We start from the raw sequence: 25,729 nt of genomic DNA, 5'->3' as shown, positions 1-25,729 counted from the left end.
CGTGCGGTGGCCGAGCTATTGGGTTACGCCTGCACTGAGCCTGCCAGACTACGCGATAGGGGGAAGACAGAGAACTGGGGACATGGCTGTATTGCCAGGACAAAACATACAGAGCGTCTGCGTAAATATATATATATATATATATAGGATGACTAATTGGCCAAATATGCTCGTTCACCTGTTCGCTCCGTACAGCCAGTGGTGGTGTTCCGGTCGTGAACATTCTCAGGCCCACTACACTGGTCGTGTGTTGCTAAGCCGTTTGGTGAGAGCCGTGTTTCGTGGGGGCCGCCAACTCACCTACTTTCCGGACGTGTGAAACCGATGGTGACCTTGGGGATGCGTCACTCTCTGCACATGTACTTTTTCTTGTCTGGGCGCGCTCTGACACTGGCAAGGTCATTTGAGCTTTTACCAAAAGTATCCATAGATTTCAATCTACTTTGAATTTCCCCATGTTAGCCAAATGAGCTCCGAGGAGCAAGACGATTGGTCGGACGACACTTCTTGTTCATCGAGCAACATTGTACTGGCATGTTTAGGGTGAAGCGGACATGCGAAACCGACTCTGTGGATAGGACAACTTGAAAGCAATGGCCTAAATTGTCACCCCTGAACAACTTCATCGTCCAATAAAGGAACTGGTTCAAAATCGAGCACAATTGTTAGACAGGCTTGGAGAACGGCTGCCCGAACTGACGTGAAAAGCTCTGAGACGTGATATGTCACAACACTACGGAACAAATGAACACTTTGGAAGTGCTCCAGCTTGCTTAGTAAGGCCTGAACCATGCGGAGTCGCGCACTTTGTGAACGCAAATGCCGTGGTAGGATCGGCCTTGTGGGTCACCAGTGCCCTTACGGGATTACCTACCAACCGTAAGCAACTAGAGCCGAGGTGAGTTTGCTCTAGTTTCTTACAAATGACTGACGGTTCTGTCATCTCAAGGACGGCAACACCGCTGTTCGTAAGTTTGCCCATCACCACTGGACAGTGCGCATATGAGTGGCTCCCGAGTGCACTGCGGGCGCTGTGGTATTGTGTCACAACTTGGGGAAATCCAGAGTGACGCTGCCACCTGGATGATGAACATGTCACCAGTGCTGGTACACTTTGGTGTGTCCTCTAGTCTTGGTCGGTTAGGGGCTAGCAACAAGATACTGCATGTTCACCCGCCGATATTACTTACTTGGGTCTACACCTGTGCCAAGGTTTGGCAGACAGCATTACATTCAGCTTTCATACTAACCGCTACTGTCTCGTCAGGTGTGCGAAAGCATCCAGTCGTTTGACCACTATTGAGCTTAGAATTCGATCAGGAGGCCAGTCGTTCAAACAGTCTGCAACCTGAAACTGACTCACCATAAATAACTCAACACTTTGCTCATTATTCTTCCTCATGGTCCATCACCCGCCGAACCTAATAGTGCAACAGCTTCTGGTTCCGTGAAGCCCCTATAGCGGTGGAACGATGTTCAACGGTAAACACGGTGACATCTTCGTGCTATACCGAGCTACCCAGTGGGACAATGGAATAACTGTAGCCTGGATATCTTTGCAACAATCACTCGGATCCAAACATATGAACCAACTGTTGAGTCGACTGCCAAAAGATAGTCAGTGAGGTACACAGTGCGAACGATACCTGGGCCTTTCAACATTCCAGCTCCCTACCAAACACCTGGGTTCATATCAGATACACGATAGCACAACCGTAGCCAATGTGATTACCTGGCTAGCTCTAATAAAACACCTCTGGAGCTTGGAATCTGTTGTCTTTAGAAACGTATCCAGACCCAGTCAAAAGCAGCTATGTTGAATAGTTCGTTCGTCTTGTAGGGAGTTTGACGGTTTTAGACGGGTCCGTGCTCCAAGTTTATTATTCCTTTCCCCAAGACCATGAAATTCGATGAAAAGAAGTAGTGTCGCAACAGATCATTTTCTGATGACCACGAACCCATAAGTCTCGGTCGAAGTCAGTGGGAGTAAATTAGATGTTTCAGGAGGAGTCCCATTCCCCTGGAGGAAACTACTCAAATGGTTTCTGCATATTATTCGATCTCTCAAATATTGTGCCAAATGAAACGCGATACAGTCTTTGCACCGTACATTCACTTGAGGAAGGTGGTCTGTTGAAGGTTTTCGTGAGGTGATTAATTAGCTTTCCTTCAGGAGAAACCAGTGTTTGCGGTTAAAGTAAGAATACCGAACTGTGAATGATCTTATGTGATGGCAACAAACCCGCTGCGTTGAAAATAAGCTTTTTTTCGTAGACGATGCTCTATTTCAGTTGTAACGTAAGTTCTTCAGTGGGTTATCGACTTTTTACTTTGTAGCATCTGCAAAACCTGAGCATCTCGTCCAGTTTTGCCAATGTTCATGTCCGCACTTGCGTTTGGCGTACGCATCATCAATGAGAGGCAACAGACCTCGCTGTCCCCTCGGCTTTTTACTGTAAGGCAGACAAGTCCAGTTCATGAGCTTCCTACTCCCATCCCTGAGCCCGACAGCATATACCGGTGCAAATGAGTTGGGAGTCAGTCCTCAAGGCTGAATTTTGTATCCCACTGTCCCAGGAACGTCCTACAAATAGACCGATGGAGCTGCAACAAGTGGAACGCAGGCTTGGCGGTGAGCGCGCACGGACACGCATAATTGAAGAACGAATGATGACCGTCAGTGGCTTTCGTGTGCGGTCAGAAAGCGACAGAGAACCACCAGCACTACGGCACCGGCGGGAAGGAAATTTTTCAGGACAAATGCAAGCGGCATGAGTTAAACAACCTTGTTGGTTGCACTCTACGGAAAATTATTAGGTGAACCGTAATTAACCCAGATACATTGTTCAAGTCTTCCTCAGAAAACTTCAAGTACAGTTTTCTGACTTCGAAATCAAGTAGCAATCATTGGTGGGACTAACTGACGTCAAAAGGTGGCGGCTAAAACCTGAAAAATTATTGATTAACTTAATCGAATTATAAGAGGACAATGAAGTAATTTCACTCATGGGTGAAAAGGGCGAAGAATCTGTTGCAGCTTTCGTGCGAGTTAAGTAACCCTCCAACCAATCATATGCTTCATTACTTACAGCACTGTTCATCGTACAGTCAAGTGAATGGGGTACTCAGTCGCCTCTAAAAGAATGCCATTTGGTGGCTTCGTAATCTGTACGTTACTTGTAGTACTCAAAAACGCCTGCTCCAGGGACCTATAGAAAATGTGACATGAGGGTGTGCCAGCGTATCACCAGATTGCTCCATGTTGGATAAGGCGTTGACGAAAACAAGTGGCGTCAGTTTAAAAAAACAGTTCGTCATGGGTTCAACGACTGGAACGACACCAGTGTTTACACCGTAGTTGGGTAGCGTGCACCCACTTGTATGAGCCCAGTAGATCAGAGAGAAGGCGGATAAAGAAGTGCACTGGACGTGAAGCAAAAGTGTATAGCAAGACTCTGGGTCAAAAGAGATGACAGCCTGACGAACAAACACTGTTAGCCAGTTAACACTGTTAACGAGGGATGCAGTGGTTGGGGCCGCGAGGGGCTGCGGGGCCTGATAGCGAGCAACGTGAAATTTGATCCAAGGGAAATCGAGGAAATAATCGGTTAGCTTATTAAAATTCTGACCATAGCGCTAAAGTAGATACGAATCTGTGTAATGACAGGCTGTGAACGGAACACATCACATGTAGGTCTCTCGTTATTACTACAACCCCATTATGACAACCAAACTTCTTCACCCTGCCCTCACAAACACCGTCAACTGCACGCGCAAAAACTATTGAAGCTAGAGAGCAGAGGATTTTTCTTGATGCGTAGATGAGTTTAACTGATTGCGGGCACTTGATCCTTAGTGTCAGGACCTGTGTAGAACTTTCTCATAGAACAGAAGCTCGTGCGAGTTAAGTAACCCTCCAACCAATCATATGCTTCATTACTTACAGCACTGTTCATCGTACAGTCAAGTGAATGGGGTACTCAGTCGCCTCTAAAAGAATGCCATTTGGTGGCTTCGTAATCTGTACGTTACTTGTAGTACTCAAAAACGCCTGCTCCAGGGACCTATAGAAAATGTGACATGAGGGTGTGCCAGCGTATCACCAGATTGCTCCATGTTGGATAAGGCGTTGACGAAAACAAGTGGCGTCAGTTTAAAAAAACAGTTCGTCATGGGTTCAACGACTGGAACGACACCAGTGTTTACACCGTAGTTGGGTAGCGTGCACCCACTTGTATGAGCCCAGTAGATCAGAGAGAAGGCGGATAAAGAAGTGCACTGGACGTGAAGCAAAAGTGTATAGCAAGACTCTGGGTCAAAAGAGATGACAGCCTGACGAACAAACACTGTTAGCCAGTTAACACTGTTAACGAGGGATGCAGTGGTTGGGGCCGCGAGGGGCTGCGGGGCCTGATAGCGAGCAACGTGAAATTTGATCCAAGGGAAATCGAGGAAATAATCGGTTAGCTTATTAAAATTCTGACCATAGCGCTAAAGTAGATACGAATCTGTGTAATGACAGGCTGTGAACGGAACACATCACATGTAGGTCTCTCGTTATTACTACAACCCCATTATGACAACCAAACTTCTTCACCCTGCCCTCACAAACACCGTCAACTGCACGCGCAAAAACTATTGAAGCTAGAGAGCAGAGGATTTTTCTTGATGCGTAGATGAGTTTAACTGATTGCGGGCACTTGATCCTTAGTGTCAGGACCTGTGTAGAACTTTCTCATAGCAACGAACAGAAGCTATTCGTTAAAGACAAAAGATTAATAATAGGCCTAGTGGATGAAGGTTATACAGTGGTTCTTTTCGAGTCACGAAATGAACTGAAATATCACATTCCAACTAGTTGTGTTGTACGACAAGGCACCGTGGCATTACCAATAGGGAAGGCACCATGTGGATGGAGTATACGAATTCCTCATGACATTCAAATTTAGGCCTTAATCATCCATGATGAACAGAATGAGCACATCCACCATGTGGAAAAACTTCGCGGATTTTCTGGGTAGTTATTTTCCTAAATACACCGGTTTGTAAGTGACGCATGTAGGCATTGTTATTGATAATATTGCTGGCCGTCATAACAAGTTCTTCCAGTATGTGCAGGTATGCAATCCAATCCAGATATTACGGGGGTACCGTGGGTCTTCCGAAGCAAACGTGCACGCATTATAAACCTTATCAAACGGAAAGGCTTGAGGTTCTCCGAGCTATTTCGTTCTTGCCTATTTCATGAAAAATTTAATAACAGTCGCTGCATGGCAAATGACTAACGTTTGTTGCGGCTCGTTCAGAAACTTAGAATATTATATTAGGCAGCCCAATTCGTCCCATGAAATGCCTTGCTTCAAGTTGGCAGGTGCAGCGCAGGTCCACTTGTCCAACCTTGTTAGCTTGCTTCAGTAGTATATTCGGACGTGGCCACCATCTTTTTAATTTGCCCACACCACTGGTTGGTAAGCGACTTATCGGGCTTTGGTTACCCTTGTTCACAAAAAAGACAAAGGGTAGGAGTTTAGGATCCTGCGGAAGCATTCATTTTGGAAAGGCTCTCAGAATCGCTCATCAAAGCCTACATTCTTTCTTCATTGTCCTCGGGCATGACACAGGTTGCATAAAACGCGTCATCCGTGTCTCGGCTTTTCATCTTTATCTCCGCACCAGTATATCCTACATGACCTAAACGAATGGGACGGAGAAAAAGTTAAGCTGTCTCGTGTTTGACGTGAATGGCCAAACTGTTCTCTAGGGTTGCCTCCGAAGAACTCGTGAGAAATGGGTGCTTTTGGTGAGTCAGATAAAATTTAATTGACATCCAGGTTGATAATCTATACAACTAAGCAAGCAGTCAGACCACGCTTGGTGTATGTCCAGTAATAGGATTAACGCCATCATCGATGTTCGGTTTCAGTACATGCAGTTCGACTAATTTACCGGCTAATTCAAGCGCTGCTTTCCGAACCCATACAAGAGGTTAGAACAGATCAGCTTACTGATAAAAAATTCAGGTTTCTGCTTAGGCCCTAATTTGAACCAAACAAACGCGGTCTTAAATATGCCGAAATTTATTCTCTCGTCTATTGAGATTTGGCTTGTTGCTCCAGAAATGCTTGCATTAAACGACGGTCCGCGAGGTAATCACTGTGTTTCTCTCCGACCAACAAGCGCTTAACCAGTGGAGAACGCTATCGTTATTTCCATCCTATCAGGCAAGGTCGAACAAAGATCAACCGCAGATAGGATGGACACTCTGATCGACACATTCTGATCGACTGCCACCGGGTGCCAGTCATAGCCGTCCCCCAGGACTCCGTTACGAATCTCAGGTCCCCATTTTGTGTGGAGTCAGGAGCAAACGCCTGCCGGATGCTAGTTGTCATATAAATTACGAAATTCCTGAATCTCACTTTCCTGGGGACCACTGAATACTCAGATTAGGCTCCTGGACAGTAAGCATCATTGGCAAAAAGGGGGGAAATTGATTAGTTGATAGCCTGCTTAGCTTATGTGCCTCAAAGGGGTACCGCTATTCCGGAAGATGCCCATTTTTCCTAACTGAAAAACCACCTGCGCGTACGGACCAAACGCCTTTGGGTAATCAGAACATCAACGGATCACCTGGATGCAAGCCCGTTCGTTGTGGGAATGGGAACGCGGTGTTGTGCCCACATTCTCACGAGTCAAAGGTCAGTTAGGTGCAACGCATCGATTGTGGCGAGAGCTCCGGATACCCGGTCAACAATTACACATACCCTCTGAATCTCATAACGGCTACGCACCTGGGGAACGGTCAACGGTGTCGCTCGTGAATGCACCTGCGAGTGCCTCAAAACGCATTAACGCATGGGTGACCATTATATGACCTCATACGATACTCAAGAGATAAAAGTACAAATAGTGGTGATACATGGGGAGTGCGGTTACCAACCAACTAAGACTGAGTACTGGTTCAACACTATCATTGCTAGCGTACGGTGGATAGCGGGCAGCTATGTTCGAAAGATTGTAGTGAAGTAAACAACTCACTGGCAACGTAGACGAAACAACCAGAACAGGTTGGTCGCTCACTTCCGTTTCTCTACATAAGTATTTCTCTGAGAATGGGATAGAAATTCCGAACACAGCATACGGAGAATCACTCAGAAATGCAGCGCCCCGAAGTAAGCAGTTCGTAAGATAATATAGCTGCAAAGAATCCGAGGGTTTTGTAGTCTGCAAATCCGACAGTTGTACTGAGATTATTTGAGGAAGCGACAGGCTTTCGGCCATTGGCTGTAAGTCCCAAAGATGTTTACTGAAGCGGTCGCCTCACATCTGGATGGCGAATTTTGAGAAACGTGAGCTAGCTACGACCGGCGCCCCTACAAACTTTGCCACCGTCAACAAATGGAAAAGGTGGTGGTGTGGGCTATCTTTCTTGCCAGAAAACTCGTCAGACCGTTATTCTTTTCTGATAACGTGAACGTCCATTATCTGTTCGCTGTAGCCTTATGATACGAGCACTTGTTGCGATACCAAATATCTTGAGGATGGCGCCTTGACACTGTGCTCCCGAAAGGTACGCAGCTATTTGAGTTAAGTATGCGAGTGTTGATGAATCGGCCGAATAATGCCACGCAGAATTTCGGACCCAAGCACTCCTGGCGTTTCGCTTTGGGGCTGTTTGAATCACTGTGTCTACAAGAACGAAACAAGGAATCTTCAAGAGTTACAATCGGATATCGTGAATAAGTGCAGGAGGATAACCCGCTCAACTTTGGAGAATGTAACAGCCAGTTGTCACGGACTGATTCACCTATACACACAAAATGTTGGTGGGCGTTTCGAACATATGCTGCACTGACTTTTGAACTTTTTGTTCACGCCTAATTACATCAGTGAAACGAGTTTTCGTGTGAATCAGTTAGAAAATTACCTGAGAAGAGTTGAGATATTGCTAACATCACCATGGAGTTTGTGGAAAACCAGGGTTATCGGAAGACCCGCACTCAGACACGATTTGGTTTATGCTGATGTACGGTTTATAGTCACTCAGGATACCAACTTGGCCGAAAGTTAGTAACCCTATGCTACCCAGGTGATGGCTGGCTGGTATAAATCACAACTCTAGCTACTGATACATTGAATAACCTCGTAGGAACCATATTGACGCACGTAATTTAATCTTGGAACTAGCAATGCACGCGTCTCATCCTCCAACTCGTGTGGCCTCTCAAGATAAATGGACTGTGGCATCCTCTTGGACTGTCCTCAAATACTTCGTTTTTTAGTCTATTTCCGAAACTCGTTGTAGGAAGGGATATTTCACTGTTGGAATATAAGGTGCTCGTCTCTGCCATTGTCGCAGCATTTCACCAAAAGTTCCGGAAACGTGCCTTCCAGTGTTCCGTGTAACGTGCGCTGGTGAAGCCGCTGAATCGTTAATTTGTTTTGGAGAGCTCACATGTGGATCAGTCGTGTCAATTAGGTCTTGATTTCCACGGCCGGAATCGTAGGGCACTGCCCAAGTGCATAGCTGTCATGCTGCCCAGCTCATGCATGTTACTACCGGCTTTCAGTAGATCGTGCCACAAGTGGCTCGTTGTAGTTAGTCCACCTGGATCCAAGACCCGTGTGAATTTAGGCACAACACCGCGTTTCCATGCCCTCATTGAAAGGGCTTGTTGTAAGGTCGTCTGTTGGTTATTCAGAGGCACAGTTTGCGTGTACCGCTGGTTTGTTTATAAATAAATGAACTTTCGGTACTAACACTTTGTATGAGCTAGAGCATTATCACCTTCTCCTTCCTCCTAGCGAATAGGAGCACGATGTTGCTCGATGGCCAAGTGACCTGTCGTTCAAACAATCGTGTTGCTGCCTTTTACTCGCCCAGCCAGACAGTGAAAATCCATACCTGGTATACATTTCCGAAAAATTTCGGTAAAATCTTGCACGGTTTTTGCAGTCGTCTGAAAAATAATTTCGCCAAAAGTCCGAAACAAGTCGGAAGGTACTGTGAAAAATTCCTACTTTACTTCACACTAAACCTTCGGATACCTCGTCTGCGTAGCTCTGACACGCTGGATCCGGGAGGCGTATATCAGCTTTCGTGGGCATATGCGGCAGGTCGCGTAGTGAGCTGTGCGCAAATGAAAATATATTCAGATTGGACAAGCCGGAGTTCGGCCACTTACAACAGCGAACCAGCGAGGACGGGTAACCAGACCGCACTAATGATCCGTAGATTTTAAATGATTTCGGCGAAAGAAGTCGGTGCTAGTTGTTCATTGGTGTACCTCTGTCCAATGGAGTGGTGCATTGAAAAATCTCCCTTCCACGGGAGTGGTGACATTTTGTCGCCCAGGGCCCAGTTCGGATACACAGGATAAAATGTTTGGGCTGCTCCACTTCAAGCGCAAACCATTCAATAGAATGAGAGGTGAGATGAAAAGTACATTTAGAACTAAACTTGCTGCTGAGTCTGAAAATTCGGTTGTCCAGTTCAAGGCAGAAGTAAGTTACGAAGCTTAAACTGAAGCACCTTGCCCCCGAGAACAGCTTAGGGGTTGAAAATTTGATGAGATGTGGGCGTTATACGTCGGTGATAACCCGAGAAGGTGACCGAGAACCATACCACCGTCAAGCAATGTTACTTTCGCTGATTATCGACAGTTCGCAACCTAATGTTCGTTTTCTCCTGCGAGCGTAGCATTCATTGTAATGACATAGCAGTCGTCAAAACCACTCCAAACAAGTACGTACTTAACTTGCGTGACAAACGTGATTTGTAGTACGTGTGCGTCACGCATAGCGACACGAGACAAGAGTCCCCTGACAAGCATTTTGCTCCTGTGTTTACGCTATTCAACCCAAACGCAGCGCGTACTTCATACGGATGGGTGCGGTGACGGAACGCATGGTGATTGTTCACTATCTCCTCCCTTCCCCGGAACACTGTGATCATCACAACCAGATTTGATCATGCAGACGAAGAGTGATCAAATAGTAACCCAAACGAATGTCACCACAAACCTAAGTTACAACTTACTTTCAATAGTGTATGCATTTACACAGTGCACATACATGCACTGTGTTAAAGTTGGATGAAGAACTAGCGGAGGTCACGATAACTGCCGCTGTACCTCAAGTGGTGTTGGACGTTTTTACGTACCTCTCGTTTTTTGATTAAATTAGTGCAGTTTGCTAAGTTTCTCATTGAATACTCTATATGGCTATCGGTGGAGATTTAAGGATATCAGTGTGGATCCTTACCAGACATTAGCAGACAGTAAACTATGTGGCCACTATAAACCAAGTGCTTGATCAATATCGGCCAACCGCATACTATTCGACAAAAGTTGCTTGGACGTTCACATAAAATTGGGCTAGAAGTTGATGAGGAAAACGGAACTGCTATTGGGCTACGCACCACACAGAGCTTCTGTTTTCCCGTCACGCCAAACAAATGTATTCCACAATGTATCCTAAGACAGCACAAGCTTCAATCGACCGTTCCAACCTATATTTGTGTTCTGGTTTATTGCATTTTCATTCAAGGAGGTCATAAACTGTGCACTGAAATCAAGACCATCAGTGTTGATTGGCAAGGCCAACATGAAGCGAGACCGAATGCTTACAAAGAATAGCGGGTTAGTTCATTTGCCAGTCTCCGACAATGCGGCTGGAGTCATCCTACTTGGTCACACCGCTGGAACGATTGCACTCACGTGCTGCTGGAATATTTGGGCTCAATATATGACCGGAGAGCCACGTCGTACAAAACAGTTGAAAAACGACACAAGGGACTGTCAGAAAAGGAGGATTAGATTACAGATGATTAAGATGGACAGCGCGCAAGGCATGGTTTAAACGAGTGATCACAAAATACGCGCTGACAGCTTGGTCGTCTTGGCTATCTAAATAACATGCCTGGACGAAGAAAGCAGAATCAGAGTGTGGTGCAAAACAGGGTTTTGTTCACTCATCAACCCCAATATTGACACAACCCATGTAACCATAAAGATAGGATGTGTTACATCTCATCCGCATCTTGTTTGCTATGAGATGATGGAGTTGAAGTTGCAGAATGTGTTCCTCATCCAGGGCTCAATTCCAGATATCTGTTGGGAGCAGATAGCGCAGAATGGTTCCCGGGTATACCAAGTCCGCTAAAGATTCTCCAGAAGCCGTTTGAAATCTTAGGTTTCTGAACAAAATGGAAATGGAATGTTGTCCAAACCCTCACGGGTAATCGAAAGATCTTTTGACGATTTATTTTCTACTGTTTCACAATTGGGAGTGTTGAAGCATGGAACATAAAGGAGGTTTACAATGCTCAAAGATATTCCTCCCATTCTAGCTTTAATCAGAAAATTTGTCCTATTCATGAGGGGAATAAAGACATCTTCGATGGTCTGTGTGTTTCTGTTTAAGAAACCGTAGTGACGTAGAGATGGGATCAATGCTCACTTTACCTGGCTGTCTCTGGAATTCGTGTCTCGCTTGCCGGAGATAGACTCCGAAGTTTTGGACGATTTGTGACAGTGAAAGACTTATACGTCCATGGTTGGAACAGTTTATTCAGTGATTAATTTCTCATAAAGTTACAATGACTCAGTACCCCCAGTTCTGGGGACAGAGTTAGCGTTTTTAAAAACAACGCATGGGGACTCACCAGGATCTTTGTTTAACGCTGGTATAAAGTAGTTTTGGGCGATCGGCCCGGTGGTCTTCTAGGACTGATAAGTATATTGGTACTTCACAAACTGAGGAAACCTAAACCAACTAAACTCGGCCCGAGTTGAGAGGGTCGAACAAAAGACTTACATGCAGGCAAAGTCTTTATGTGGCTTTCTAAAGTATTCCGCCCAGTTAACTAGAAGTTTGTTTTCATCTACATTGGATTTCTAGTGTTATCTTCCATTATTACCACCAGTTTGGTCCTGTTCTCTGAATTAGCTGATGCAGTTCCATTTCTTGTACCTTCTTGCTCTGCCACACTTATCTGCTTAAGGTACCGTTCAAGTTAACGTCTAACTCATCATCTGAACCGTAAATCTAAAGAGATATAACATTTTACAACATGAACCACGGTGATTTTTGAGACCCGGTGGTTCCCTTCGTATGGGTACGGAGGTAGTAATACCAGACATCTAGGTATCCCTAGTAGTTGGGGAGGGCAATCCTTCGAGGTTATGGTGAATGTGTTCTGAGGAGGTCATCCGCACAGCTTCCATACATTTCTGCCCATTTCTGGACTAAATGACTTTGTCCAATGATGGATGGGATCTCATTCTTCAGGTACACCGCCGAAATTTAATGAGTCTATACCTCAGTCAAACAGTTTATTGCACCATGTTTAGTAAGGAAGTACTGGACCTTACCTTCAGTGGTTGACGGCGATAAAATCATGGTTCAACCTTTGGGCCCAACTGAGTCCCACTGAAAAGCAACTGGTGATTGGCACAAAGTTTCAAAAGGCACTCCTCACTATTGGTCGTGCCTAAAATGATCACATCAACATAATTGGGGTACTCTGTCAGTATTTGGAAGTCCACAAAAATCACAAGTAAACCATTAGTTCAATTCTCGAAGAAAATTATATCTCACAGAATCGAGCCAGAAGTGGTCTGTGCGTGGGTAAACATTGTAAATAAGGAACAATTAGTAGTTCTGTCAGTAAATCTCATAATGAAGATTGTTCAATCAAGCTTGAAAGCTGTAGCTTGAAGACATAGAGCTACGCGAAGACCAGTGCAGATGTCTGCATCAGCTGCACAGTTGCCTGAGCTTTCCTAGTCATAGCATCCACTCATCGGAGGACCGCAAACTTGGTTTCTGTAACCGGATGCCATTTTCCAGGTTTCGGGTTGTAGTGAATGTCCAGCATGCGTGCAACAGCAGTCCCTTGACCAAGTTTCTTCAGGGTTCGCGCGCCAAAGGCTTTGATAAAGACAATTGAGCGAGGTTTGAATACCGAAGGAGAGGAGGAGGAGGTGACTAGCGGGTTGCTATCGGTAACTTTCTTGGGTGCATGTTGGGCATCTCTTAAGCTGGGATTTTCAGAAGGGTCTCCAGAGAATGATGTGGGAGATTAACCGAGACTAGTATGGAAGGATTAGTGACATCCTCGATCGCAAGTTTCCGCAGCGATAAAGATGACCCAGATGGTTTCACCACGCGACCACAGCTGTGACATTTCTTTATGCGATTCGTGCTGAAGTAGTGTGAGGAGGCACACGGCGATCAGTCAAAGGCATTGAATCGTCTACCCAAAATCGGGACGGCGAAGTTTGGCGTATGTTCCTCGTGCTCCGATACGTCTGATATCTTGCCAACTGAAACATATGACGATCTTCGTGCGGCACATTCGGTTGAAGAATATCACAAACGGGTCACTCAGTGGAGATTCGCTTGAGCCTCCAGTTAGGACCAAATTCTTGTGTAAATGAGTGTATTTCGCGAATATTTGTCTTTTTAAGAGAGCTTTGCCAGAATGAAATCTTTTGTGGCAGGTCAGTCTATGAATATTTTAAACCGAGATAAACTGTATCGTTGTTTTCATTGAAAACCACAACAAACTTGTTTCGGTCTTAAATATAACACACAAGTGTGCTTCCCTATCAACCTACAATTGAGTTTCTCAAACACCACGGACTTCTTTTCCACCGGTGAGGTTTGAGGAACATATGTCGAACTCAGGAGGTTCATTATCAACGCCCTACCTTTGTAAGGCTCATCCAAGAGCGTCAAGTTCATGGTTTGAATACGTTCTTTCCCAGGCACACTGATCTAACCAATGGCGTGTAATTATTGGAGTTACCGTGGAAAATGTCAGCTGATCAGTCGGAATTGAATGCCTGAATACTAAGTATAACACTAGGAATTGGAAAACTTGTATAGGCATGGATTTATCGCCTCGTAATGCGAGTGAGCGCCTTTTGGTTCACAACACATCGGCCGAGTATGCAAGTGCACTGTCATTTTCACTGACGGGAGCTCGCAATCTAAACTCAGTTGAGTGATCGACTAGGGTGCATCTTGGACACAGTTGGCATGTTTAAAATTACAAAAGTTGGAAAAAAACCTGTCTGGCGATGCCACACCTCTAAACATCCTGCATGGAGAAATGAACTAAGTTGAACAACTGGAGATATGGTTGAATCTCGATAGGAAAGCGCAACCAAAAAGCTCGTGTGGATCACGAACGGCTTGCGTGCATATTTTTTGGCTAATAGTGTGCATACTGGATGATCATCAACTCATCAGACCCGAGATTCACACTGGGATTAGTCACGTGGTTGGGTTAAAACAGAAGTCCCCGTTGCCATTTTTAATCAGAACAGGAGCTTGTTTAAATAAGGTGTCATAAATGCGATGTTTCGGTTGCCACGGGTGAACCTTCTCAAGTTGGCGCATACAATACTACTACTAATAATAATAGTAACGAAAACTAAGGGTTGGGTGGATAATGTGAACAATAACAGATAATGTGGTGAGGTTGTCTGGATGCGCGTCTGCTGTGTTGTGTTGGGATGTGTGTGCATCCGGTTCACCAGGTTAGCCTATTCACCTGTTATATCAATTCTCTTCCTGCTTCGATAAGACAAAGCTGTCCGCGTAACCATCCACATGGCGCAGCAAGCGTTGTTAGTTCGCTTACAAAAAATCAGTCGAGAAGGTGATTTTGTCTGGGATTACAGCTTTTTAAACTTCGTAAACGCATTCAGTACTGTATATGTCATTCCGGAGTCGGATTTATTGTTATTTTTAAACTCCACATTTAAATCATGCACCGAACGGACATTGTCATTCTTCTTCTGTAGTTGACGATTCTTCAAATGACTCTGAACTTCGTTTGACTGGCGATTAGTTTATACTTCTATAAAAGTTAGTACTCAAGCGTGAGCGCGCTCGCCTTTTCAGAAATGAGTATACAGGTGCGTTCAGCTTACTCCTGTGGAGTGTTCTTAATGCGCTCTTTTTGCACGTCATATGTCCAGATTTCAAACCCCCCGGCATGACCAAGGTTATGTGCTCGTGATGAGCTCTAATCGGAGTGAAACTCGAGTCAAGCGCTCTGACGCAACCAAATAATTACTGCACTACATGATGAGGACCGATTAAAGGGGAATGATGTGGGGTGTAAACAGCTTGGAGTGAAGACAGTCAGCGACACTTTTTCCCAACCTCTTAGTTGGACTTTCACACTTTACTGCTCAAAAGTGTCGTGCTGGCTTGACGTTAGCAGCTAATCGAAGTCCTTACTGGGTAAGAACGGCCGTCAGTTGGCTGCGAAGCAATATATCTTGGTGATACATCGTTCCTGTAGTCTTCACATTCGCACTTTTCTTCAAATAAAGTTGCAGTCTCTTGACCTGATAATATGATAAACTTCACAACATGGCTGTGCGTTCACTTGCACTCTTGAGATTATCCTAGAAACATCAAGATAACAAGTCATTAAGGTCACAGTAATGTTAGATCAACTGGCAAAGTAAACACACGATAACCGCACGTCCTTATTATCCATCCAAGCTCCGATACCTATTTTGACCTAATAGGGGAGGTTTGGCCGAGTGAACAAGTGCAACCAAAATGCAAGGTCATCAAGCCAACCGGGAATGACGTCGGAATCCAGTGAAAAAGCCTTGGAGACGGTTGTATTAGGGACACCACCTGTCCGCTGAAGAGGGTAGGTAGAGGGACTTTCAGCGCTGTTGGACGCGAATTTTTAGTAAATCGTCCTTACTGGAATAGACGGCATATGGGGTGGTTATCTCAAAGGATATCTCTGCAGCGAAGAGCTACATACGCCTTAACACTGACGGGGCATATGAGTGCTGTGTTTCTTCAGAAGGACCGAGAAACAAGACACTTCTTAAACACTATCCTTGTTAGTTTACTGCATTCTCTATTTTAATCTGTAACACTGGCTTTTAAACCCGTAGAAATAACGCCGTATTGTAGTATCGTTTTAAATGCATGTCTTCTCACATTGTGCGCCCTGAACTCGATTAAGATTTCGACCTGTGGACGGAGCCAGTCTATGCTGAAAAGCCGAGAAACATTGTACGGTTGTTTCATCGGGCGCATGTATCTCGCATAACTTCAGGGAGTTTCGAACCCGCAACATCCCGGTTAGCAGTTTGAATATAGATAATCGACACGAACAATGTCCTAGGTGAGTGTTTATTACACTGTTGATCGACTGCTCGCGGTCGGTGGTTGAGTTGTTCAAACTAACAGCCAAGTGGTCGCAGGTTCGTGAGATGCACAGAGCTGTTTTTTTCTTGGATGAGCTTCATTGACCTGATAAAATCTCCACACGCTAACAACGATACTCATTATGTTGGTTTGAGTTACTGAAATCCGGTACTGAAATCGGGATAAGCCAGCCCCCGCTATCCCGAAAATTGGGTTCCCCAGTTACACTGCCCCCTACTTGTGAGTCAGAATTTGGAGTCAGGCTGCGGCTAGGGTACCGGAACCAAACTGTACACTCTCCCGTTGCCTTGTGATCAAGATGTTGAGGTTAAGGGCTCAAATATGAGCACTTTAAACAAACCTTCATCCCCGGCCCAGGCGACTCGGATGTGCTTGAGTCTGTTTACTCACCGTTCATCAACTTTTCTTCAAACATTCGGCTGGTCTGCAACCCAGCCCTGTCTTTTCGACAGAACACATCCACACAACGAGCTTCCACTTTCATACCACTGAGAGACGCAAAATCTCGGTGTTGACGCCGCTTGTAGACGAGTCAAATAGGCTTTCATACAGTCTCAAATCTTACAAAGTTTATCTGCAAGTTTAAACCGCGGACAAACGTTATAGGGGTCAAGTATTCATCATCTGAAAACAGAATTTCTACTGTGGAGTTTTATCTTTTTCACAAGGCCATACGAGTGGTTTTGCTGGTGATGGCTCCCCTTTACTCAGATATTCTATGGTTTTTTCACCCTGACTTTTCTACATCCAGCGCTGTAAAGCCGTTCAGCATGATGTCATAAATTCAGCGCATTTTTTCCTCCCTTTTATATGGGTGAATTTGTGTACCGGCTGAGCAAAATAATACGACTAACTACAGCGTGAGACCGCGCAATTTACCTGCACATCAATTCATAAACAATCAAAGCGTTCCCAGAGATTCATGGGTACCGCGATTCTTTTTTCTTTAGAATTCCAATAATACAATTATCATCACTGCCGCATCTTTAGATTTGGGTGGTGCATGACCTATGCCGTTTTTACGGAATGACAAGTAGGCTGAAGTTGTCGATGCTCGGAGAACCTGTCAGGTATGTTGACCAAATGCCTTCTAGGCCGGTCGTGACCAGCGTTTTTCCTGCTTCGATTCGCTGAAACGCCCGACAAATGGTTGTAATTTGAAGCAAGACTATATGCATATTGTACTAGGGTTAAAACGATGCCCTTGTATTTTAAAAACTTCGGCCTACAGTAAGATCATTTCATCATCACCTTATATTGTGCGCTTCTTCACTGGCATCACGCAATAAACTCAACGTCTGTTGGCTAGCCACCCCTTGCGCGGTCAGATAAACGACAATACCCGTCAGAATTTTCGGTTTTGCCGTTTCTGCCTTCAGGCTTATTCTGGCATCTGGACCAAATGCTCCGGCGTACACAAAGCTCAAAATTATCGCGCAGCAATGAGTGAAATTGAAAGGAGGTATTTGAAGCCCGCTTTCACGTCAAAATAATGGGAAAGTATTAATTGTTGGTCTGTTCACCGAGCTTGGCAGTTGGATTACAAATGTTTCATCACCAATCGAGGTGACATCAGCGTCAACCCCCGCACTGACGATGTCACCTCGATTGTTGACGAAACGTTTGCAACTTAACTGTCAAGCTAGGCGAACAGACCAATCAGTGCACCCGTGATACCTATATTCCACAACATTGTCAATGGAAAAATATGTCGACAGAGTTTCAGCAAATCACATCTGCACGGTAAGACATTAACAAAGACATATGCGCAGTCACAATACTATAAAACAGCTACAGGAAAAATTCCTTGTGGCATCCTTTTCGAACGGTCATCTTGCTAACAACTTAACGGGTTAACGGAAATATGGGGACAAACGGGCGTCTGCTAGATGCCATAGTGGGGAGAAAGAGAACTACCAGCTGTAATATGTCCGCAGGTTCTAGAGCAGGGAGACAAATCACTACCTGAGGAGGATACAAGGTTGGTTCCATAGAACTGAGAGTAGACAAAACGTTTTTAACAGTTCAGAAAAAAAGATATGTAGACTATTCAACACTATAAGAAACAAACGGAAATGAATAAAATAAAACGTTTTATGAACACATGCCCACGCAGCTCTTCATGAAGATGGAGACTGTCCTAAATTTTGAGAAGACTGATTCACTGTGTAACTTTCAAAATAGTATAGGAAAGAATATAATCGCTTCAAGGTACTTATAGCCGTTATCGATAAGAAATTGCTGTTCGCAGCTGAAGAGGGTAGGCTCCGACTAGGATTTCGGACAAACAAAACAAAAGGAAACATCCAAACTGGGAGTTTCAGCTAGGTTCCAGGTGATTCTCTCGAAAAACCAAATTAGTTTGCAAATGAGTGTATTTCACTGAAAACGAAAGAATATTTTGATAGGTGACAGAGCGACAAAGTTATCTGGAGGGTGCCACAAGGTATAAATTCCTAAATCCGCTGATACGGAAGGCCATTGTGGGAGACGCCCAGCGGAACTAGCATTTCTGAAGTCATTAATAGAATTAGTGGTAAAGAAAGGGTGACGAAACGGCCAATCGAAGTATGCCTGGGTTACAGAAAAGAAAAGGAGGTAGTCGTTCTCTGAGTTTTGTGTTCTTGGGGTGAAGGCCAATGGACGGTAGATTGATTTAGATGCATTGGGACTTGTCACTGAACAGTAATAATGGTAATGAAAATTTAAGGGAAAGGCGATAAAATACGACAAGAGGGAAAGTACCAAAATACACAAGAAAAATTTATATTTCAAGTCTTCTCTGAATATTTCTATAGACAGACTGAGATGGGGCAGGAGTGAGATTTTGATGAAATGTCTTGTATTATCTCGGTCACCAAAAGTTCCAGGACAGCTAGAGGGAGAGACGGTCGGATAATAGATATCATTGGCACTGAGTACACCGCAAGTGTAAACCGTATTCGACATGTCTTGCAAACGACTTTATGGGCTTATTAGGTGATTCGCTGGTATGCTCAAGGCTGAAGTTTTCAACTTCAGTTATCTTGACCATTCGCTGTCTTGTAAAATAGCTTAAAACGTGGGAAGGTACTTCAGTTCACTGTGCAAAACATGAAGAAAGAAAGCCCGCCGGTTTAAGTAACATCACTTTACAGTTGCCCAATGGCGCATCTCCAGTTTTTGCAAGTCTTGGTACACTTTGTTGGGAAGCAATGTGGACTCACCGGAATATATTACGCCAGAACAGGAGGATGGCCGTTCAGAGGAGAATGGTGTGACTATGAACAAAACACCTATCTCGCAAAACCCCGAAACTGCACTTTTCTATTCCATTTCAAAAGATAACCAGACTTTTTAAAACACACATCGTGGGAGAAAATTCCAGGATCTTATTTACCGGCAAAAGTGATTAGCATAGGATGGCTCTGGGAATTTCGCAAACGGCCAAGCTAAAGCACCCTAAAGTACAAAAAACGTCCCATCCGTCGTGCTCGCTTAGAAATGTTTGACAGCTCTACAGCGCGCACTGATTACGTCTCAAGATTGGTGACCAAACATTCCTAAGCAAACTGTCAAGCTCGGTGAAAATAAAAGCAGCCATCTGATTTTCAAATAACGTTTGAATAAAGTCGTTGCACACGGCAGGGACGCACTCGGGGTTGTTAGGGATAATTTAAATGATTAGAAGGATAAACAAGTGGATATCCACATAGGTAAGAGTTGAGAGACCGAGCGACAAAAGTTCCCATGCCTAAAGTCGAGTTCAGTCAGTGTAAAAACATCAGTACTCGCTGGCCTTGTCGGGAACCAACCGAATGACTGAAAGGTACCAAATGATGTGCGTACAGTAGTAGGTTGTTGGTCGCCCGTTTTATATGGTTCAAGTAAAGGGAAAAAGGAAAATAGTGAGGTTATTCAATTTAGGGATTCCGAGAAGGTTTACAGGGAAATTCCACGGATTCATTTGGTACCAAGTTGGAAACAAAAATCACACGCCGGTGGAGATAGGCATCATCTAGTTATAACACGATTTGTGTGGAAGTTGAAGTTCTGGCATCTAGGTGACGCTGTACCATGGATTTGAAGTTGACTAAAGGGTTCGCTCCAGATGAACAAATGTCGACTAGGGAAATTCTTGATCACAGAGACGGGTGATCAGGATACTGCCACGGCAAACAAAGGGTTAAGCAGATGCGGTTGTCATAGAATAGTGGATTAGAGGCGGATAGTACATCGCGGTGGACAGTGGGGAAAACGTATATAATGCTGAACCTTTTCTGCATAGCCGTAGCGAGTCCAGCTGTAACTTAATACACCACTCTCTTAGGTTTTTGGTCACTCCGATTTTCGATCTTTACTGTCATGGAGCTTGGCGTACTGATCCGAGTGTGACCAACCTGATAAGGGTGTCCCTCAAACCGCCTCCATTTAGCTATCGTTAGGTCTAATAGGACCTGGGCATCACCATCGTTGACAGCAATATAACCAGGAGGGAAGAAAGCCTTGGTGAAGAGTGGAGGGAAGAAGGAAGTTTAGGGAAGTAGCACGCAGAAGCTCATTGTTCTCAAGAAAGAGCATCGAGAATAACGTGCCTACACCTTGAATTTCATTGAAATAGACATATGTGAGCGTCGAAATAAGGCGCCACCAATAGGATCAATGCTAATGTCATTTGTGAACTTCACCCGACACAGGTTTAGCGAGCAACAGCAAGCGAATTTTACCTAAAACAGTTTGGCTAGGAAGTAACAATGTGCACGACACTGGAATCGGTTGCGTCCCACGTTATGCAGGGTTTCCAAAGACCTGCAAACAGGATCTCATGGGCTGCAGCTGGGAAGCTGTGGAAATTCCACAGCACTCAATATGATTGTACCCGCTTTCATGTCATGTCTCCATACCATTGTAACGGTGATACTACTGAAAGGGGGTATGCGAGTAGTATGTTTTCTTGTAAATTCGCTTTGCTTGAAAAGGGAAGGGAGATCTGCTGCGGAAGTTGTGGAGTCGCTTTGTAGCATTTGCTTGGATTCGAGCAACAGTCAATGAATATCCAGGAATGTTCAAGAAGACGCGTTCAAGAGAAGATGGATGTTCAGGTTTTGCAAATAAGATTCATATGACAGCTTTGCTTACCTGTCCAATAGTCTGTAACTGATCTAGTTGGCATTTTCTAATAAATAACTCCACAGCGAAGGCCTTCTCCCTTTCACCATGACCTGCCTTCTGCGAACCCTTTGTCAACAGTCGCTTGGAACAAACAGCAACGTTCCCTTCTGTAAGCGGTGGTTGGGCATACTTGGCACATGTCCCAACGACCTCAACCTGGTAAGTGTAATCCGCCATTTTAACGGATTGGATTCGTTGCTAACTGACCGTTTACTCGCCAGATCGTTTAGGGATCACTGCAATAAGCTTGCTGTGCAACGGAAGCACGGATAATCAAACCATTAGGACTTGGACACCGATATCCGGCACTGTTGCTGAAAGCAACCGGACTTCAGAAAGAGCACAAAAGAAGACAGAAAAAGTTCAAAGTACAACTCTCGAAGTCTTTCTGTTTCATATGTTAACCAATTTAACATCCTTTGACAAAACAGGTCTTATCTGTTTTTTTAAAGCTATGTGATGTTCCTTGTGAGAACAGGGTCGCACGATGGGCAGTTGTGTTGATCAACAGCGCATCACAAACTGGTCAGTAAGACAAAAACCTAAGTCTAAGTTACATTTGCAGGAGTTGTGATGTCACTCGACCCGCTATGTCACGCCAAAGTGTGAGTGACGTTTGTATATTAAGGACCAAAGAATGAACAAAGCGGCCAGTCGTTTTGACCTTGAATTTGACAGGAGCAGCTGACCCTTCGTTATTCAAGGGCGAACGACAAGTAGGACACGTTCAGTGTGTTCTTTTGTGTGGTTTGCATCAAACCACGTGACTAAACGTATGTTGTCACTCAATTTATTTGGATGAGCTCGTGAACGAATGATTACCTTTACTTTGTTAGGTAATGCTGGACTAATGTTGTGCTCAATACATTTGATCACCTAAGGCTTGCACCACATTTCGTTATATTCTACCGGAGTTAAAGCGCCATCATCCGCGATGTACGTCAGAAAGAAACTTCTCTTTGCTAAGTCTTAGGAAAATGCTTTTTGCAAGCAATAATTTAACATATTGTGAGAAAATATGCTACTCACAAGGTTGCTGAAAACCACTCGATAACCCATGCTCAGTTTCATCCTTCTTGGGGCCCATCAGGTAGACGCAGTCCCTAAGTTTCCGTTAGCCTCATATTCCACCGGAATCCAAATTGCGCGAAATTCCCCTAGAACACTCATTTGCGTATCAATTTTTTCCACGATTGATCCACCTGGAACCAAGTTGAATTTGTCGCTTATGAAGTTCTTCTTCAGCAGAATGTGCTGCACCAGGCCGACTCAGTTTCAGCTGGGCGGAAACAGTCGTGAGCTGTCGAAACGTTTCCAGCAGCCTTATGTACGGTGTATTACTTCTATACACTGCATTGTGGTACATCGAATATGGTGCCAATTGAAACATGCGTTAGCCTCTTGCAGCACATTCATCTGAAGAACAACATAAATGAGGGATTCAGCCGAGTCCCAAGTGTATGCTGTTTAGAAACCAAATTGTTATGAAGCTGAGTGCATTAGTCGAATAATTTGGCAAATCGTGCATTAACGACAACCGTAAAAGTTTCGACTGAGCGTCTTACTTTAGAAAGAGAGGCGTATAACGCTAGAGTTTCTGGTCGAACTGACTGAGCTCACTGGCATTTAGCAGTCGAATCTAAGGGAAACTGTACATATGAAAAGATAATTTCAAAGGTACTTTTGACAGTCATGTTTTTTCGGAGGCTGGAAGTAGTGAATCTCCCCGATAAATGTCATAATCTTCTTAGACTTGACGAAGATTGCAGCTAGGCCAAAACCTGCATCAGATCCCGCATGTAGGCTCAGAGGCGTTAAACAGTCTCCCCCAAACAGACAATCTCCTGTGCAAGTCCCAGCCGGCAACAGTGACGACAACATCTGGCAACATCCCTCCACCATTTTTATCGATTTTACTCTTTTATGAGGCAGAGAATCCCGTGAGCTAACCACCCTGGTTGATAGTGTGCCATTCACCTCAACATCCTTTTTGTTTTGCTTAAAACACTATCCTTGAGCTCAGCGAGCGTCTTGATCTACCTGATATAGTCCATTAAAAGTCAAAATTATTTTCGTGAAACCTGGTTAACAGAGGAGGGAGTTCTGTTTATCCATGACCTCTGAGGACCTTAACTATCTTTTAGCTTTTTACATCATGTGTCCACGGCGTACTTGTTGTTGAGTATTTACAAAGTGGTCGCAGTGAAGTGGCTTGTAAGTAAGCAATTCAAAGTAAGTAGGGCATGAATTTCCAAATACTCAACCTAACCCCAGCTGGATCGCTCGTTTATGCCATTCTTCAACTGAATGTGTCGCAAAAGGCCACCGCATGTTTCGTTCCGTACTACTTTCGAGATATCGCAAAATGGTGGATTGTTTGTTCACTGAGCTGGGCAATCAAATTGCAATCAAATTTCTCAGCTCGGCGAACAAACCAACGACCTTCTACGCTACCTAGGCTACCAACATTTTCCATTGTAGCATATCGCAACATATTGACTAGACGGAACACATAACTCATATGGTTTCTGGAAACTTTTCAAAAACCTACACAATTGCATTAGATAAAGAACTCATCCTGGAGGAAACTGAGTCGCTCAGCAGTTACAAGAAACTTGTATGGGGTGCTCCTAAATGGCACACTTGAACCGTTGGTCGCACCGTTAGCAAACCCTGGGAAATCGTTTTCGCCCAAAAACGGAAAGCTACGTGAATAAGCCTGATAACGCAAAAAATATTACAGTGGCCGTTAACTTTACATAAATATTTCGGCTACATTCCTCACATTTCCGTAAACATTGACACCGCTCCACAGATTCTCCGGGGCTGTGTACTTCAAATTGTCTGAAAAACTAAAACCTGAGACATATTGCGTCGGAACAATACGGTACATACGCCACTGTCACAACAAAGAATAACAAATTGCACTTCAGTATTACGTTGATCGCATCGTGGCGCGTCACATAGTGTTTTGTCTCTGGGCGCCTGCGCATGGTTGTAAAAACACAAAATTCTTGCATGGATTCGGATGTACTACTGTGCATGTATTCGTGTATACGACGCAAAAGCGAAGGAATAAGCTCGGAAGACAAACTCACAGACTCCTAGTGGCAACCACTGGCCGATCTGCTTATGAGGACATCTCAGTATACAACAGCATTCTATTGAAGAATGGGGTGTCATCCGTCAGTTGATTATCGTTTCAGTATTAATCCGCCCTCCACTGTACAGTTTGAGACCGTCATATTCACAGGAGCTATCGCCCTAATGAATACCGATATATACACAAATAGTTACGGAAGCTCCGTGGGTGATTTGTGGTAAGTCTTTACTCACCGGATCTTCTTAGCCAGTACACTTCATCTCATGGTAAATAGTTGTACGTTTTCAGATCCCTTTTAAATTTCCTGCTTAAAGTTGTAGGTCAGTATCGTTGGTCAGGAATTTTTGGCGGGTTTTACTCACTTTGTCCCAAGAAATAAGTAACTTCGTAGATGGTGAAAATAACTCCGGTCTACTGGTCAGTCCTCGTTATTCACCCAAAGGTTTTTCTCATTCTTTGTTCCCAGATCTATTTTCTCGCTAGTAGTCTAGGACGCAGTGATGTGTTAATACGCATTTAAACGATTGCGATGGACTGAGTTGTCGTTATAACGAAATTCAACCCTACATTTAGCCTTCAACTTGGACATGAGACACCATTAACGCCAAACATATTGGAAGGCGGCCAAGGGGAGTTCGCATAACCCAAGGACTTTCTATAATTAAGTATGATGCCACAAAGCTTGCCATAACTGTTCGCCATTTATCCAGAGCCCATAAAGTGCTCTGGTTTTTTAATCTTGTGTAGATCAACTAAGTATATGAAAAAATAGAATGTACCATCGGAAGTCTAGTCCGAGCATTCTCATACAAACTTGGTGCGGAAAACCAATATCATTTCTTCTTGTCAGTAGACAGAATGAAATTCATTTCGTGTGTACTGGAATGTAGAATGCGGTAGTGGAGTACAGTGCTCTCGCTGGAACAGCGAGTGCTCTCGGGACTATCCAATACTGCGCTCGGGCTGCTTTTTTATGCCACTTCACAACAGTTTTCATGAAAACAACTTCATTAGTTAGTCACTTTATCATCTGGCGGGATGTGAAACTTGCCACTGTCATCTTGAGGACTCGTAACCGAAAGGGAACCAGAGTTTTGTGTGCCTCATTGTTGTTCTGAGCTAAGCCGACGATGCTTGTACTTGACGATTCTGCAATCAGGACAGTGCACTTTTATCTTGTGCTTCGGCTGAGTCGGTTGCCATTACTTAAGACAGGTTGCTCTGGGGCTTGTGAGCCTCCTCAGTTGTCTGACTCTT

General features: G+C 44.4%; 2 protein-coding genes across 2 annotated transcripts in view; both read right to left on the bottom strand.

The window, feature by feature from the left end:
• The window catches only part of T265_07139 (hypothetical protein), a gene marked incomplete at both ends in the record, with an annotated part of 48,396 nt that extends 26,850 nt beyond the window's left edge, over window positions 1-21,546 (bottom strand). Inside the window, 2 exons of the mRNA XM_009172583.1 lie at window positions 16,609-16,738; window positions 21,337-21,546. Of these exons, the coding sequence (XP_009170847.1) occupies window positions 16,609-16,738; window positions 21,337-21,546 (340 nt within the window). The remainder of the gene's footprint in view (window positions 1-16,608; window positions 16,739-21,336) is intronic.
• Window positions 21,547-21,595: 49 nt separating this feature from the next.
• The window catches only part of T265_07136 (hypothetical protein), a gene marked incomplete at both ends in the record, with an annotated part of 74,434 nt that continues 70,300 nt past the window's right edge, over window positions 21,596-25,729 (bottom strand). Inside the window, one exon of the mRNA XM_009172580.1 lies at window positions 21,596-21,698. Coding sequence (XP_009170844.1) covers window positions 21,596-21,698 — 103 coding nt within the window. The remainder of the gene's footprint in view (window positions 21,699-25,729) is intronic.

The sequence above is a fragment of the Opisthorchis viverrini genome (assembly GCF_000715545.1).
Source record: "Opisthorchis viverrini unplaced genomic scaffold opera_v5_159, whole genome shotgun sequence".
Lineage (NCBI taxonomy): Eukaryota > Metazoa > Platyhelminthes > Trematoda > Opisthorchiida > Opisthorchiidae > Opisthorchis > Opisthorchis viverrini.
The sequence above is the reverse complement of the archived record's forward strand: the minus strand, read 5'-3'. Positions and strand labels throughout refer to the sequence as shown.